Raw genomic sequence first — 16,212 nt, 5'->3', positions numbered from 1 at the left:
AAATTATTGATTTATTATTTAGTTCTATAAATTTTTGGGTTTTTTTAAATTTTGTAGTTGTAGATGGACACAATATGTTTTTTCTTTTTGTTTTTTTTTGGGGGGGGTACCAAAGATTGAACTCAGGGGCACTCAACCACACCCCCAGCCCTATTTTGTAGTTTTTATTTTATTTGCTTAGCACCTCACTTTTGCTAAGGCTGTCTTTGAACTCAGATCCTCTTGTCTCAACCTCCCAAGCTGCTGGGATTACAGTCATGAGCTAGGGTGCCCCGCAACACAATACTTTTTTATTTTATTAATTTATCTTTATGTGGTGATGAGGACAAACCCAGGAACTGACACATACTTGGCAAGCACTCTACCACTGAGCTACAACCCAAGCCCTGTTCAGCTTTTGTTTGGAGGATCAATCCAGTGATGATATAGGTGTGTTGAAGTCACCTAGTATTATTGTGTGTAATCTATTTGATTCTTGAAATTGAGAAGGGTTTGTTTGATGTACATAGATACTCCATTGTTTGGGGCATATTTACAATTTTTATGTCTTATTGATATATAATTCCTTTTATCAGTATGAAATGTCCTTCTTTGTCCCTTCTGATTAACTTTGACTTGAAGTCCACTTTATGTGAAATGAGGATAGAAACCCCTTGCTTGTTTACACAATCCATGTGAGTGATATTTTTTTCCCATCCTTTCACTTTCAATCTGTGGATGTTTTTGCCTGCAAGGTGAGTCTCTTAGAGACAGCATATTGTTGGGGCTTGTTTTTTAATCCAATCTGCCAGTCTATGTCTTTTTTTAAAAAAAGAGAGGGAAATATAATTTTTTAATATTTATTTTTAGTTTTCAGTGGACACAACATCTTTGTTTTTATGTGGTGCTGAGGATCGAACCCAGAGCCCCACACATGTCAGGCGAGCGCACTATCGCTTGAGCCACATCCCCAGCCCCAGTCTATGTCTTTTGATTGATGAGTTTAGGCCATTAACATTCAAGGTTATTATTGAGATATGATTTGTATTCCCAGTCATTCTGGTTTATTTCTGATTATTAATTTGATTGTCTATTCCTTTAATGTAGTTCCTCTCTTTGCTGGTTTTCACTTTTTCTTTTCATTTCATCTTCATGGGATATTTTGTTGAGAATATTCAGTAGTTCAGGCTTTCTAGTTGTGAATTCTTTTAACTTTTGTTTATCATGGAAGGTTTTTATTTCATCTTTAAATGTGAAGCTTGGTTTTAGAATTCTTAGTTGGCGTTCATTTTCTTTCAGAGCTTGCTGAAACTCACTTTAAAGACTGTGGTACACTATATGGCATGGTGACACTTGCCTGCAACTCAGGAGACTGAGGCAGGAGAATTTCAAGTTCAAGGCAGCCTGGTCAACTTAGCAAAACCTTGTTCTCAAAAAAACCCAAAAAACTAAAAATTGAAAAAGGCCTAGGAGTATAGCTCAGTGCTAGAATACCCCTAGGTTCAATCCTAATACTAAAAAAAAAAAAAAAAAAAAAAAACCAAAACAAAAAACCCAACAACAAAACAAAACCAAAAAAAAAAATCCTGCTATATACTTTATCTTTTGTTTTAATTTAACTGGATGTTAATTGAACATTACGGGTTTTTATTTTGCTATTGCAAATAATTCTATATTAAGCAACCGTATATATCCACCTTTAGAACAAGCAAAGTTTCTGTACAGTAGAGACCTAAAAGTAGCACTGCAAGGTTAAGAGGTATCTGCATTTTAAAATCTGATAGATCTTACCACACTGTTCTCCTAAACCATTCACCTATTCCGTTATAATTTGTTTTCCCTAATCACTAGGGAAATGTTTTTTGATCATTTACATTTCTTTTCTATGAATGCATATCCATGTTCTTTGTCCACTTTCTATTTAGTCATTTTATACTTCACCATATTGCAAAAAAAAAATTCTTTGGCTATATGTTGCAAATATTTTCCTCATCCTCTACACTTTTGTGTCAAAGTTTTATAGAATTAAGTCTACCTTTACTTTTAAGCTTAAGGGTCTTCTATTTTCCTTTTGTGCCTTCTCCACTCAGCATCATAAATAATAAACACCAGCATTTCATTTGTGAATTTTTTTTCTTAGCTCTGGAATATTTACTTTTGTGGAGCAAGAATGTAACTGAACTTTGTTCTCCAAAATATAAGTGAATATTCCAAGACCATATGTTTATCCTTTTAATTCTCTGATTTAGAATACCATTTGTAGCATATGTTAAACCGCCCTATGTAGCTAGATCTAACATTTGGATCTTGATCCATTTATCTATTCTCACAGAAATATTACACTTTAAAAAACAATCAAAGCTCTTAAGGTATGCTAGTACTTCAATTTTCTAGTATATAGATTATTTTTATAACTGATAAGTCCTTCTATTATTGCTTTAAAGATTCCACAGTTGTGGGACTGGGGTTGTGGCTCGCCTAGCATGTGCAAGGCCCTGGGTTCGATCCTCAGCACCACATATAAATAAAGGTATTGTGTGCAACTACAAATAAAAAAATAAAATTAAATAAATAAATAAAAGATTCCACAACTGTGAATCCTAGAAAGACAGTAGATTGAGGTTTTAAGCAGAAATTATTAGGAAAGGCCTCACCAAGAGTACCTTTGCATAAAGCCCAGAAGTGAGATCACAGCTATGTAGCATGTGCCAAGGTCCCACAGAGGAGTATTCCTTAACATTTTCCTTTCAAGATGAAGTATAAAAACAGTGGGGGTGGGCAGTGGCACATGCCCATAATCCCAGCAGCTCGGGAGGCTAAAAGCAGGAGGATGGAGAGTTCAAAGCTAGCCTCAGCAACTCAGTGAGACCCTGTCTCTAAATAAAATACAAAAATTGGGCAGGGGATAAGGCTCAGTGGTTGAGTGCCCCTGAGTTCAATCCCCAGTACCAAAAAGAAAGAAAAAGAGATGAAGTATAAAAATAGCTTGTCAAATTCCATAAAAGTCTGTTGAGAATTCACAATCATATTGAGTCTGGACAGTACTGAGATCCCCATTCAGAAACATCTCTCCCTCCTATTCTGTTTCATACTCTAAAAGTTTTATATTTTCGGGCTGGGGATGTGGCTCAATCAATAGCGCGCTCGCCTGGCATGCGTGCGACCCGGGTTCAATCCTCAGCACCACATACCAACAAAGATGTTGTGTCCGCCGAGAACTAAAAAATAAATATTAAAAAAAAATTCTCTCTCTCTCTCTCTCTCCCCCCCCTCCTCTCTCACTCTCTCTTTAAAAAAAAAAAGTTTTATATTTTCATTTATAAAATAGGTCTTGCATATTCTTATTAGGTTGATTCCTATGCATCTTATAATTTTTGTCCCCATTTTGAATGCTATCTTGAATACACTACATTTTTCAGAGTTTATATTTGCTAAACTCTAATTTTAATAGATTTTTTTTTGTAAGTTTTCCAAGTAGTGAATTAATAGTTTTCTTACCTTTTCAAATATTTTCAGATTTTATCCCAAATCATTAATTCATCAAGTTTTGAGCACCTATTCTGTGTCTGGCACTGTTCAGAGCATTTAACAATGAAAGAAAGGGCAAAAATCCCTGGGACAAAAACCTTGGAACTTAAATTTCAATGCAGAAGCAATGAGTTAAAATAAATAAAATACATTTGTCATATGGTGGTAAGTAGGAGAATTTGAGGCTTAGGAAAAGAGTAGATTAGAGTTTTAAACAGAAATATCAGGAAAGACCTCACCAAGAGTACCTTTGCTTAAAGACTGGAAGTGAAATCACAGTTACGAAGCAAGTTTAAAGGTGCTACAGGGAGTGTTCCTGATATCCATGTGCATGGAACAGAGTGAAGAAAATAGTAAGAGATTACATTAAAAGGAGGGGTGCGGATTAGTTAAGGTCTTGTAGCTGATGATTTGAATTTCTGCTAGAAGTACTTTGAAAAGAGGAATGCCTAATATGAAATACATTTTAATAAGATCCCTTTATTTGCTGTATTGAGAGCAAACAGAAGGGAGGTAATAGTTGAACCTGAAAGACCAATTAAGAGTCCACTGCAGAGCTGGGAATGTGGCTCAGTGGTAGACTGCTTACCTAGCATGTGTGAGGCCCTGGATTCTATGCCAAGCATCACAAAAGCAAAAGAAAGAAAAGAAAGAAAGAAAGAAAGGGGGGAAGGCTATTGCAATGTTCCAAGTAACAGATGATTATTTCTTTGGCTTCTCTCATATTGGCTAGAACCTTATCATGAACAGCTGGTTTAAGTCATAAATAAGTGTTAAATTTTAAGCAGCTGGGTTTGTTTGGTTTTTTTTTGGGGGGGGGGTCTACTACTACTACTTGTCTGATAATTTCATTAATAGACTTTTTAGTAATGAACAGTTCATTCATCTTCCATTTCTGGGACAAAATCTATATGTGCTAGAAGTAATATTCTAGACTCAATATATTACTGTTTTATTTAGGATTTTTACATTTGTAGTTCTCCATTCCTAATCAAGCACCAGGATTATGAAAGGCTCAAAGAATGAATGGGAAGCTTTCTTAGATATACACTTAACTCGGCATGCTTTCCATCTCTATCCTGACTCTGTTAGGTAACATATACTCTGCTTGTTCCTGGCCACAGCATCCCATCATGATTTACCAGGGCAAGCCAGGTCATTTGAAGTCCTTTCCATGGACATGTTTTAGGGTTAGAGGAGAAATGAACTTCAGGGTCATGGTGCAAAAAGAATGTGGAAGTCATCTTTCCTGCCTTGGGCAAGGCATGTTGATAGGAAAAAAAAGAAAGCAGAAAGGTAGTGAGAATAAGAAATGAAAGGCAGCACAGACTATAAAGTAAACCATCTCGATAGCAGAGTCCTGGTTCTAATGCATAAGGCCCTAGTTCCTTGCAGCTCAGCTCCTCCTGTCAGTCTAAATCTCCATATTCCTTCTAGCCAAGTAAACCAACACATTGCCTTCTTTACTTAAATCCTTTGAGTCAAGTTTTTGTCATTTGTAAAAACAAAACATTCTTCATTTTTTATTTTGTTTTTATACTGAGGATTGAAGCCAGGGATGCTCTACCACTGATCTACTTCCCCAGTACTTTTTTTTTTTATTTTGAGAAAGGGTTTTGCTAAATTGCAGAGGATGGCCTTGAACTTGCAATCCTCCTGCCTCAGCCTTCTGAGTCACTGGGATTGGAGGAATGCAGAACCAGGCCCAGTAAAACATTCTTCAAATTACAAAATCAATCTCAAGACATGTTTAGGATTGAAGCACATTGATATCTACTACTTATTTTCAAAAGTATTAAAAAACAGGATGGATGAAGAGAAGTATGGATATATGATAAGGTGAATAGAACAAATACACTAAATATGAAACCTAAACATGAAGATATGTGTGTGTGTGTGTGTGTGTGTGTGTGTGTGTACACTGAATGAAAGGGAGCCACCAAGAATACAAACAATAATAAATGCTGGAAAGGATGTGAAGAAAAAGGAACACTTTTACAGTGTTAGTAGGATTGTAAATTAGTACAACCACTATGAAAATCAGCCTGGAGGTTCTTCAAAAGACGAGGCATGGTAGCCGGGCACGGCTGAGGAAGGAGGATCACAAGTTCAAAACCAGCCTCAGCAAATGCGAGGCATTAGGTAATTCAGTGAGACCCTGTCTCTAAATAAAATACAAAATAGGGCTGAGTGCCCCTGAGTTCAATCCCTGGTACCCTGAAAAAAATACTAGGCATGGAGCCACCATATGACCCAGCTATACCATTCCTCAGTATTTAACCTAAAGAATTTTAAGTCATCATACTTAGTGATAATTGCATATCTATATTTATGGCAGCACAATTCACAATAGCCAAACTATGAAACCAGCCTAGGTGTCAATCAAAGAATGAATGGATAAAAAAATGTGGTATATATACATAATGGAGTTTTATTCCACCATAAAGAACAACAAAATTATGTTATTTAATAGCAGGAAAATGGATGGAACATTACATTAAGTGAAATAAGCCAAACTCAGTAAGTCAAGGATTGTATATTTTCTCTTATTTGTGGAAGCTAGGGAGAAAAAAGAGATCAGTAGAGTAGAGGAAAGGGACCAGGGGGAGAGAGGTGGGGAAGAAAAGGAGAAATACTAAAACATGACACTGGCCAAATTATATTGTTATATTGTGTGCATGCAGGAATATATAACAATAAATCCCAACATTATGCACAACAATAAGGTACCAATTAAAAAATATGGAAAACATAAAATTTAAAAGGAGGTACTGACTTGGTAGGTTGAGGCAGGAGGACTACAAGTTTAAGATCATTCTGGGCAACTTAGTGAGAACTTGTCTCAAAATAAAAGAGCTGGGAATATAGCTCAGTGGTAGTGTGTTTATCTTGCATGTAGAAGGCCCTGGGTTCAACACCCAGTATGGAAAAAAACATGGAGGATACTGAATTGACTAAGAGGAATACTCCTTTCCTTATCTTCATGCCTGACAGATACGATGGCACTGAAGAGATCCTGCAACCATTGTGTGACCATGGGGCTAAGGTAAAGATAAAAGCCACTTGCTAAAAATAATAAAATACAAACACAGAAGAGGCATGGTAAACTTGATGATTTTACACCAGAACTGGCCTATCTTTTCCTAATATAACTCTTTAACAAGAGAAAATAAACTCTAATGTCATTTTTGCCAGGCTTCTTTTACCAGTTGCCAAATGTAGTTCCTAAATTATAGGCAACCTTTCCTAAAAACTGCCTAATCACAATTCACAAATATTTATAATTTCTAAATTAAATACTCTAAAAACTAGAGCTAAGCACAGTGGCAGCACATGCCTGTAATCCCAACAATTTGGGAGGCTGATGCAAGAAGCTAGTGTCCACAACTTAAGCGACTCTGTCTCAAAAAAAATTTGAGGAGGGGGGATTGAGGATTTGGTTCAGTGGTAGAAGACTGAGGGATGTGGGGGAATATTCTACAAATTAACTTCAAGAACTTCAGAAAATGTTAACCACCATAATAAGGAAACATTATGTAGAAGTCTGCTGACTATATTCCAGTGTTATGATGCCTTATTTTCCATTTTCTTCCTTTTTTTCCTGCTTTCTATGAGTATTTCTTCAAACAATCTGCTCTTTGTAAAGTCGTTTCACAAATCTTCATTCAGAAAGCATCCACAATTACTTTCCCTCCCTTCTTTGACTGTTAAAAGCATGCCAAATAAAAATGCAGTGTGGAATCCTGGAGTGGATCCTGGAATAGAAAAAGAGCATGTAGGAAAACTGGGGAAATTCAAATAAAGTTGGGAGTCCAAGTTAAACTAAAGTTTACTAAGTAAACTAAAGTATTATAGCACTATTAACTTCTTAGTTTTGAGATAAACACCATAGTTATATGTAAAATGTTATCCTTAGAGAAATCTGCATGAAAGGGTACACAGGAATACTCTACACCATATTTACAGCTCATCTATAAATCCAAAATTACTTAAAAACAAAAAGCATGCTAAATGAACTACTTTTTCTTCAAACCAGGGTTCAAAAATCACAGATAATGGCTTTAAGTACCCAAATTGTGAAGCCTACTTTTCTCTTAATTTTTTTATTTTTATTTTTAATCTTGGAACAAAAACAGTAATTTAAACTGTGTAACATACAAGGTAAGACATCTCTCATCATTCACTCCCCCTTCTCCAAATGCTATGACATGAGAGAAGAACCCCAGAACTAAGAACCAGTCAAGATACTGTATACTACTAATGCCATGATGTTCACCAGATAGGAGTCCACAGTATGCTATCATCCTAGACACAGGTAAAAAGGCAACTGTGAGGCCTCTACCTCTGGGGCAGAAATAAGGCCAAAAAAGCTTAACTAAGCATACCCTTTTGCTTCTATAGGAAGCACACCAAGCCTCCTTGGCCAGTATCCAAGAAGTATATTACAGGCTGAAACTTCACATATTCAGACATTCAAGGGCACAATCTTGCTTTGCATTTTGCATTTTGTTTTCTTAAGGCAAGGATCATCTGCACTACATTTATAACTTCTGTAGATTTATAACCCAAAAGTTCATTGGCAACTGGCCAATAAACATCACCTGAAGAAATAACTGACCTCTGGGAAGTTTTAATTATAGTGTTCTCAGTAGAGCATCACTTTTATGAATCAATTTCTCACCACCTAGCTAGCTGACAAGTATGACTCTTAATTCTCTACACACCCATGAAATTTAACATAACCCACTGCTTCACCTCAATTATTCCCTATTCACTCAATAAATAATTAGTGCAAGCAGTGTTTCATAATAGCTGTCAACAGCAGTTCATATTTAGTGAGTACAGATTATGTGCTAGACACTGATCTAAGCACTAGGGGAAGCAATGTGGAAAATGTCAATTAAAAATGATCTCCTCCCTTTTGGTAATTTCCAAGGGTTAAAAAAAAAAGGTCCTTCCGTTGAGTCCCTTGATAAGGAAGAAATCCCACCTATAACCGGAAGAGAGAAGCCAGGCACAGGAACCTGTGATTATAGACTATTTTGCCAGAGCACATCATCCAGTAGATTCTTCATAAAATGTGCATGGGATGTCAAATTTTAAGACTTTACATGTATGAAATGTCTTGATCCTTTCCTCACACCTGTGAGTTTGGCTGGACTCAGAATTCTGGGTAGGAATCTACTTTCCTTCAGAAGGTACTGTTTGCACCATTATTTTCTAGTCTCCAATCCAGCTTGAATCCCATAATCCCTTACCCTTTCTATGCAACTTATAGATGTTCCTAGATTTTAAGAGTGCTCAAAAATTTCCTGATGCCATGCCTTTGCATGGATTTTTTTTTCTTTTTCTTTTTCATTACTGGGGATGGAACACAGGGTCTCATGCATGCCAGACAAGTGCTCTACACTGAGCTACACCCTCAATCCTGGAACAAATATTGTGCTGGATTCTTGGCAAGTCTTTTTAATATGGAAACTCATGTCCTTTGATTCTGAGAAATTTTATTTTTGGATGATTTCTTCATGCTGTCAACTAATAACCACCCACTCTTCTCTCCTTGTTGCACACATCTACAGGTCCCTGGTCATTCAGTTCTCCTCGTTCCCTAAAGATTTTGGCTTCTGAATCATTCTCTTTTGCTCTACTATTGCGAATCCTACCCTAATTCATGCTAATCTCAGTACACACCATTGTCTTCACCTCTGTTTGACTCCTCTCTTACAATGGTGGTGTTCTATTCTTCTGCCACTCTCTCCCATATCACCCACATCCAACCAGTTCAACACAGCTGTAGGGAAACCATGTAAATTGTGTTAACTGGATCTCATCTTAATTTTTGTTGGGGCATAGAGGGGATTGAACTCAAGGGTACTTTACCACTGAGCTACATACATTCCCAGCCCCTTTTATTTTTTTATAAAAAAGCAAAGGCTGGCCTCAGAGTTTGGGTATGTCAAACTCCTGCTTCAGTCTCTTAAATTGCTAGGGTCACAGGCGCATGCCATCATACCTGGCCTTCTTAAATTTATAACCACAGCAAGGAATGGGATATAGCTCAGTGGTAGAACACTTCTGGGTTCAATTTCAAATACTACAAAAAAAATTATAACCACAAATCCTAAATGAGAACTTGTGCTGCCAGACAATCCTAAAGCACTTCCTTACTCAACTCATTCTTCCCACTCTCCTAGATGAATTTTACACTTCTTTTCCCTCAAACATCCAACACTTTCCCACCCTTCACTTTGAGCTGAAGACCTTCCATCTTATTTATCTGAGAATATAGATATATTTGGAAAAGAACTTCACATATTCTCACCCCAAAACTACCAACACACTAGTACTTGAGTTCATATAATTTGCTACTGACAAAATGCCCTTATGGAGATTGAGGCCAACATATCTTTTGTTTACTGGTTCCCATTTCCCCTTCAAGAGTCCCTTCTTTATATTTAATCAATTTATCTTCCCTACTGCACCATTCTCAGTAATTTACATATAAGCAACAATATTTGTCCACCTAAAAACAAAAGATAATTTTGTTTGTTTGTATTGGGGATTGAACACAGGGGTGCTTTACCACTGAGTTATAATCCCAACCCTTTTCATTTTTTATTTTGAGCCAGGGTCTTACTAAATTGCTTAGGGCTTAACCAAATTGTTGAAGCTGACCACGAACTTGCCATTCTCCTGCCTCAGCTTCCTGAGTTGCTGGGATTATAGGTGTGTACCACTGTGCCTGGCTAAAAAATGCATAATAACTCATGACCTTCCAGTTACAGTCCTATTCTTCAGCTCTCCCTTACAACAATCATTCCCCTGACACACATTTTATTCGTACATTATAATCATACATAATGGTGGGATTTGTTGTTATATATTCATACACACAAGAATGTCACTATGACACTCTTCAATTCTTCTCATTTCCTCTTGACTCCACAGTTCCAAAATTGTTCTTGTCAAAGTCATCAATGACCTCCACATTATCAATCTAATAGTTTATTCTTAGTTCTCATCAGACAACAGTATTATTTGACTTTTGATTCTACTACTTGATTATGTCCTTGATTCTACTCTTGCCTCAGTGGTAGAAAACCATTTTTCCTTAGAATTTGGAAAACAATGTTACACTGTTTTTGTTTTGTTTTTTTAACCTTTTCACTCTTCTCTTACTTTACACAGGCACTATCCCAGGGCTTGGACATTACTCTGCTCTGTGTAATCACTCCCTGGATCGATATTTAGTTGCTGGCTTAAATAAAAACTTGGGAGTCACCAGCATATGGACAATATCCCCATAGTCCCAATTACTCTTGACACCAGACCATGATCATTTTGAATTGCCTAATAGATATCTAATTGCCTTATTTGTCTGCATCCATGGCATCCAACATGGTGTATGTTGGATTATTTGCTTAAAGAGGTTGTGAAATTTAAATTATTAAATAAGTCCCAAGCAGGAATCTATTAAAAAAATTTTGGGCAGTATGAAAGTATATTTCAGCCAGATTTCCACCAATTTCTTAATACTAATCCAGAGAGACTACGTTATATTTTAGTAATAATTTCAAAATTCCAGTGGCATTTCAACTTTTCCTCACTCTTTATACTCTGGTCCTACACTGATACAGTAACCATGATTTGGAGCAAGAGCCATCATGATAGAAGGAAAAAGAATGACAAATTACATACTAGAAGCTTTTATCATGAAGGATTACACATTTTTACTATACACATTTCACTGACCTAAAGCAATATGCGGGCCATATCCAACTTCAAAGGGGCAGGCAAGTACAATTCTACCAGAGGGTTAGGAGACAGAAACAAAAAATTAGCTGACGGACAGCACTGATGACTATCATATACTTAAAAGGAAATCTCTAATTCTGAGCAACAATATTTTAACTCCTGAGCTCCATTCTTTATCTGTAAAAATGAATTCCCTTACTAGAAGAGAACCATGCACTTGTAAATGCTATCTATGGATTTTTAGGAATGTAACTTCACCAGTTAGGCCTGCCTCTTTCATCACTCAGGAGTCAGAGAGCCGCAAAGAAGCCAAATATGGGTGACAGGAAAGTGCTGAGCCCAAACCTGATAGGAACATTCAGTGTCAAAAGTGAGGGAAAGGGCCTGGGGCATTAGCTCAGTGGTAGAGCCCATTCATGAAGCACTGGGTTCCATCTTCAGCACCACATAAAAAATAAAATAAAATAAAAATAAAGGTATTATGTCAACCTACAACTAAAAAATAATTTAAAAAAATAAATTAACAAAAAGATATCATGTGTCCATCTACTACTAAAAAAATATATTTTTTAGTTATACATGGACACAACATCTTCATTTTGTTTATTTATTTTTATGTGGTGCTAAGGATCGAACCCCGGGTTTCACACATGCAAGGTGAGAGCTCTACTGCTGAACCACAACCCCAGCCCCTAAAAAAAATATTAAAAGAAAAAAAAAAGTGAGGGAAAGGTTGGATGTCGTGACATACACCTATAATCCCAGAGACTTGGGAGGCTGCAGTAGGAGGTTAGCAAGTTCATGGACAGCTTCAGCAACTTAGTGAGACCCTGTCTCAAAATAAAAAATAAAAAGTTGGGGATGTGACTCAGCACCACCGATTCAATCCCCAGTACAGGTTGGGGGAGGCTTGAATATGTAAGAAAAGAAGTTCAACTAGAAGTGGGGAAAGGAGGAAAACCTTCACCAAATTTCTTTGACCAAAGGTATACAACAACTCAGGCCTTGGTGTTCCTTTCACTATCCAGGTCTGAAGTCTAACAAGTTTCATGCAAACCACTTGATGGAAGATTCAGAGTTTGGGTATGTCTAATTCAAGACAGCCAACAAACTTCTTTTTAACATAAAATGCTATCTTTAAAGAAAATCAGCAAAAAGCATACTGCTATGCTACTGGAAACAAGACGGCTGCAATTACTTTAGAGATGAATTTTTACCATAAAGTTGGTTCCCCACCCCACCCCACCCCCAGAAATCTCAAAAAACTCAAATAACAATTCCTGAGTTCAAGATGATCTGGGATAAACCCCTAAGTCTACAAAGAGCTGGATTTAACGGATGGCTGCTCCAAGTTCTAAATTTCTATACAAAGTTCAAATACTTTCAAACAGTGAAACCATCTGGCATAAATATTGGGATGGATTGGGGATGGTTACCATAATCAACTGAACACTTGAAACTGTAAAGCTCAGAAGGAATTTCATTGAAAGGCAAAGAAATTCGCCTAACAATGAATTAGAAGTAAATTAGGACTCCTAAATGCATCATTTCATTACCAACTAGTCCCTTCTTCCATCCTCTATTCATTCAACAAACATATATTAGTGCTGGGATGTGGGAAGGAATTCCAGGAAGTAAAGAAGGAACAGAATTCTAAGAATGAGTTCTTGCTTTCCATGAATTTGGTCTAGTTAAAACAACCTCCCCCCAAAAAAAAAAGAGTTTGGCAAGCAAAAAAAAAAAAAAACCCACCTTAAGTACCATAACAAGAATATAGGAAAAACCATTTAACGTAAGTTAATAAGCTTTCAAGGGAAAAAAGCCATATTCCCTTTGTTAAGTGGCTGGGATAAAGAAAATGCAAACAAAAAACCCTCGTCTGGTTTAATGACAGTTAATCAGCACTAAAGCTCATTGCTAGCTCTCCCTCCCCATCAAAAGATCTCTGCTGCAGCCCCTCCATCATTCCAACCTCCACACTCTTCTTGCAGCCCAATACCAGGCCGGTCATGAACAATGGCCAGACTATCAAGGTCAACCCCAAAGACACAGGGAATAAAAACTGGAAACGGATCCTTTTATACAAAAAGGAGGCAAAAGAATCCTCTCCAACGCCAGCCCCCACACCATACCAAGACAGCTGGAGGCTGTCTCTAGACTCAGGGATCTGGCATCAAGAGCTTTCGGGGGTTCCGGACCCTCTTTTCCCTCCCCATCCAGTTAATTTCCACTCCTGCGACCCTAATGCCCTCCATCTCCCTCCAATCTGAGCTCCCATCGTGGACTGAGGGGGTGTCCCGCTTCAGGCTGGGGCAGGGGGAGGTGGGAAACACGCAATAAGGGAGATGCTCTCGGTGTGTATGTAGTGGGCGGGGGTGCTCTTTAGGGGAGCCACTGTCACGGGTAAAGGCTCTAGACACCTACAATAGCCGGGGTTTATAGGTAAGCGGTTTCTGAGCGGCACGCATTCAAGGTTCTATTTTAGGGGAGCTATTGTGTGTAGGAGCGAGAGACTTCAGAGAGAGCTGTTTCTATTCCACGACCAGGGCAAGTGAGTTATCCACAGGGAAGCCACTGCGGGTTCTCTAAAGGACGCCCTCTCCTAAAGGAAAACGTTCTACGGGGATGGGGATGTCACAATAGCGGGGGTCTCCACAGAGAACCGTTGCAGGGTTGTCCGTAGCGAAGCCATTAAGGGGACTCTACAGAGGGCGCCTTCCGGGGAAACGTTTCTCCAGGAGCCGTTTTAAGAATCGTCCTCAAGGAAGCCATGTCGGGCCACGCCCTGCGGCTGGAGGAGTCGCCGGACCCCGACATCCCGCATCCCCCCCCCGGCCGCCCCTCTGCGGCCTCGGGCCCGCGTACCTGACGGAGGGCGACCCGCGGCCGGAGCTGCCGGGGAACCGTGAGCGGGGCAGCCCTAGCTGGTGCACGGGGTATACGTCCATGGCGGCAGGCTGCGGAGGAGGACCGTGTCACTGTGAGGGTCGTTAAGGCCCGCCGGGCGGCTCCGGGCCCTCTGTGGCCGGGCGGGGCGGAGGGGTGTGCCGGGTGGGAGGGGGCGCGGCGCGCGGGGGCACGTCGAGGGGCGGGGCGGACGCAACCCCGGGCGCGGACTGGGGCGTCGGGACGGCCCCGGAGTGGGGGGCCGATGGGCGGCCGCAGGGCCCCGCCCTATTTAGACAGCGAGGCGGTCGGGCGGGACGTTGCGGGCAGGAGTACCCGGTATGAGAGCTACCTGGGAGCCGCTCTGCCCTGTTATAAGACCCCGGATAATCGAGTGGGACTCTGCCCGGCGCCCCCCAGCCACGCATACGGACGCTTCTGGGGGGCGGAGCCTCTCTCCAGCCCCGCCCCATCAGCTCAGGCTTCCAGTGAAACCTTCCGCTGCACCCTCTGGAGCTAGGGCACCTCCCCGCTCCTGGCTTTCATCCCCGGGACACCCGGGCCGGTGCCGCGCTGATCTCTTCTCAAGGGCTGCTTATTAATTGCGCACCCACCCTCCAAACACTCCGCAGATTCCTAGCAGCCCTCCCATTAGCAGTGCTCACCCAGCCCTGCGCAGGGCTTGAGCGTTAGGGGCTCAGGCTCTCAGCCAAGGACCCCGGCCCTTTGCTCTTCAGATTCTGGCTCGACCCGCCTCTGACTGCCGGGCCAAAGACCAGAAACTTAATCCCACTAAGCCCAGTCCTTTTCTCTGTAAAATTGGGGAAATATTTTATTGGTAGGATTACCAGGCATCCTGTATGTACAAGATCTATTTCATGATTTCGTTCTGTGTTTGACTTTGTCAGGATGTTTTAAATTCCCTGTATTCATCTTTCAACAATTACAATAATTCGCTAGAGCTATTTTTTCCACCACAATAATTGGCCTTTCAATCACTTAAATGACGGCACTGACTGAAAATTCTCCTTCCATATATAAAGCTCTTGACTATCCCTGTGGCGTCTCCAGCATATTTCGCTGAAGGAAGACCAAATAGTACAAATTTAAAGTACATGTTTTTCAAATTCAAGAAAGGAAAAGACTTTTGATTCAAATCCCAATACTGACCAAGTAACCACCATTCGAGATAACTTCACATCACTACACATGCTCTGAAAATCAGCCAATCAGCGACAGCCTCACTCCAGGGGTTTAGCTTCTGAAAACCAGCCAGTCCTCTCAAAGTAAATCAGTGACAGGCCCAAGCTTCTGAAAATCAGCCAGTCATTGACAGCTCTCGGTTTCTAGACACTAGCCAATGAGCAATTGCTTCACACCAGTAACTAGGCTTCAAAAGCCCGTCCTCAGCTGCCTTGTTGAAGTAACCACACTGTCTAAAACAGCTGAATCTGTTAATTGCTAAATGTGCCAACTTCTTGGAGGACCACCAGTCCCTACAGGCCAGACTTACTAAAACTTTAAGTAAGCCCTGGCATTGTTCAGAGACTGTCCCTTGCAAGCAGATGAGAAATTCGTCTTTGGCTTTTTTTTCCCCCCATCACGTGGAGTTCAACTTTGTTGTTTTCCCACAAGTTGGAAGTTTGCAAATCTTTCAAGATTCAATTCCCATTTATACTTAAGTATGAGTTTGGATTTGTGTCAGATGAAGAGATGCAAGCCATGAGACTCATCAAATACAACCTTTCCAATTCTTGTTGTGGTCGCTGTATTAATTTTTAAAAGTACCACAATTATGTTTAGAACTCCTCCACCTCCTTGTTATTAAGCATTGATTGAACCCAGGGTAACTCTACCACTGAACTACATTCTCAGCCCTTTTCATTTTCATTTTGAGACAGAGTCTTGCTAAGTTGTGAGGGATGACTTCCAATTTGAGATCTCCTGCCTCAGTCTCCTGAGTCGCTGAAATTGCAGGCCTGAGCTACCATGCTGGGCCATTTTTAGAATATTTTTATCATAGCAACAGGAAACTCTGTACTTAATAAGCATTCATTTCCCATT

The 16,212-nt window shown here is 39.7% G+C and overlaps 1 protein-coding gene across 1 annotated transcript in view; it reads right to left on the bottom strand.

Moving 5' to 3' along the window:
- Positions 1 to 14,577, bottom strand: part of Dnaaf9 (dynein axonemal assembly factor 9) — a 145,549-nt gene extending 130,972 nt beyond the window's left edge. Inside the window, exons 1-2 of the mRNA XM_026409747.2 lie at positions 14,501 to 14,577; positions 14,128 to 14,219 (exon numbers count right to left, since the gene is read on the bottom strand). Of these exons, the coding sequence (XP_026265532.1) occupies positions 14,128 to 14,210 (83 nt within the window). The 5' untranslated portion in view covers positions 14,211 to 14,219; positions 14,501 to 14,577. The remainder of the gene's footprint in view (positions 1 to 14,127; positions 14,220 to 14,500) is intronic.
- Between the last annotated feature and the right edge of the window lie 1,635 nt (positions 14,578 to 16,212).

The sequence above is a fragment of the Urocitellus parryii genome, chromosome 6 (assembly GCF_045843805.1).
Source record: "Urocitellus parryii isolate mUroPar1 chromosome 6, mUroPar1.hap1, whole genome shotgun sequence".
NCBI lineage: Eukaryota > Metazoa > Chordata > Mammalia > Rodentia > Sciuridae > Urocitellus > Urocitellus parryii.
The sequence above is the reverse complement of the archived record's forward strand: the minus strand, read 5'-3'. Positions and strand labels throughout refer to the sequence as shown.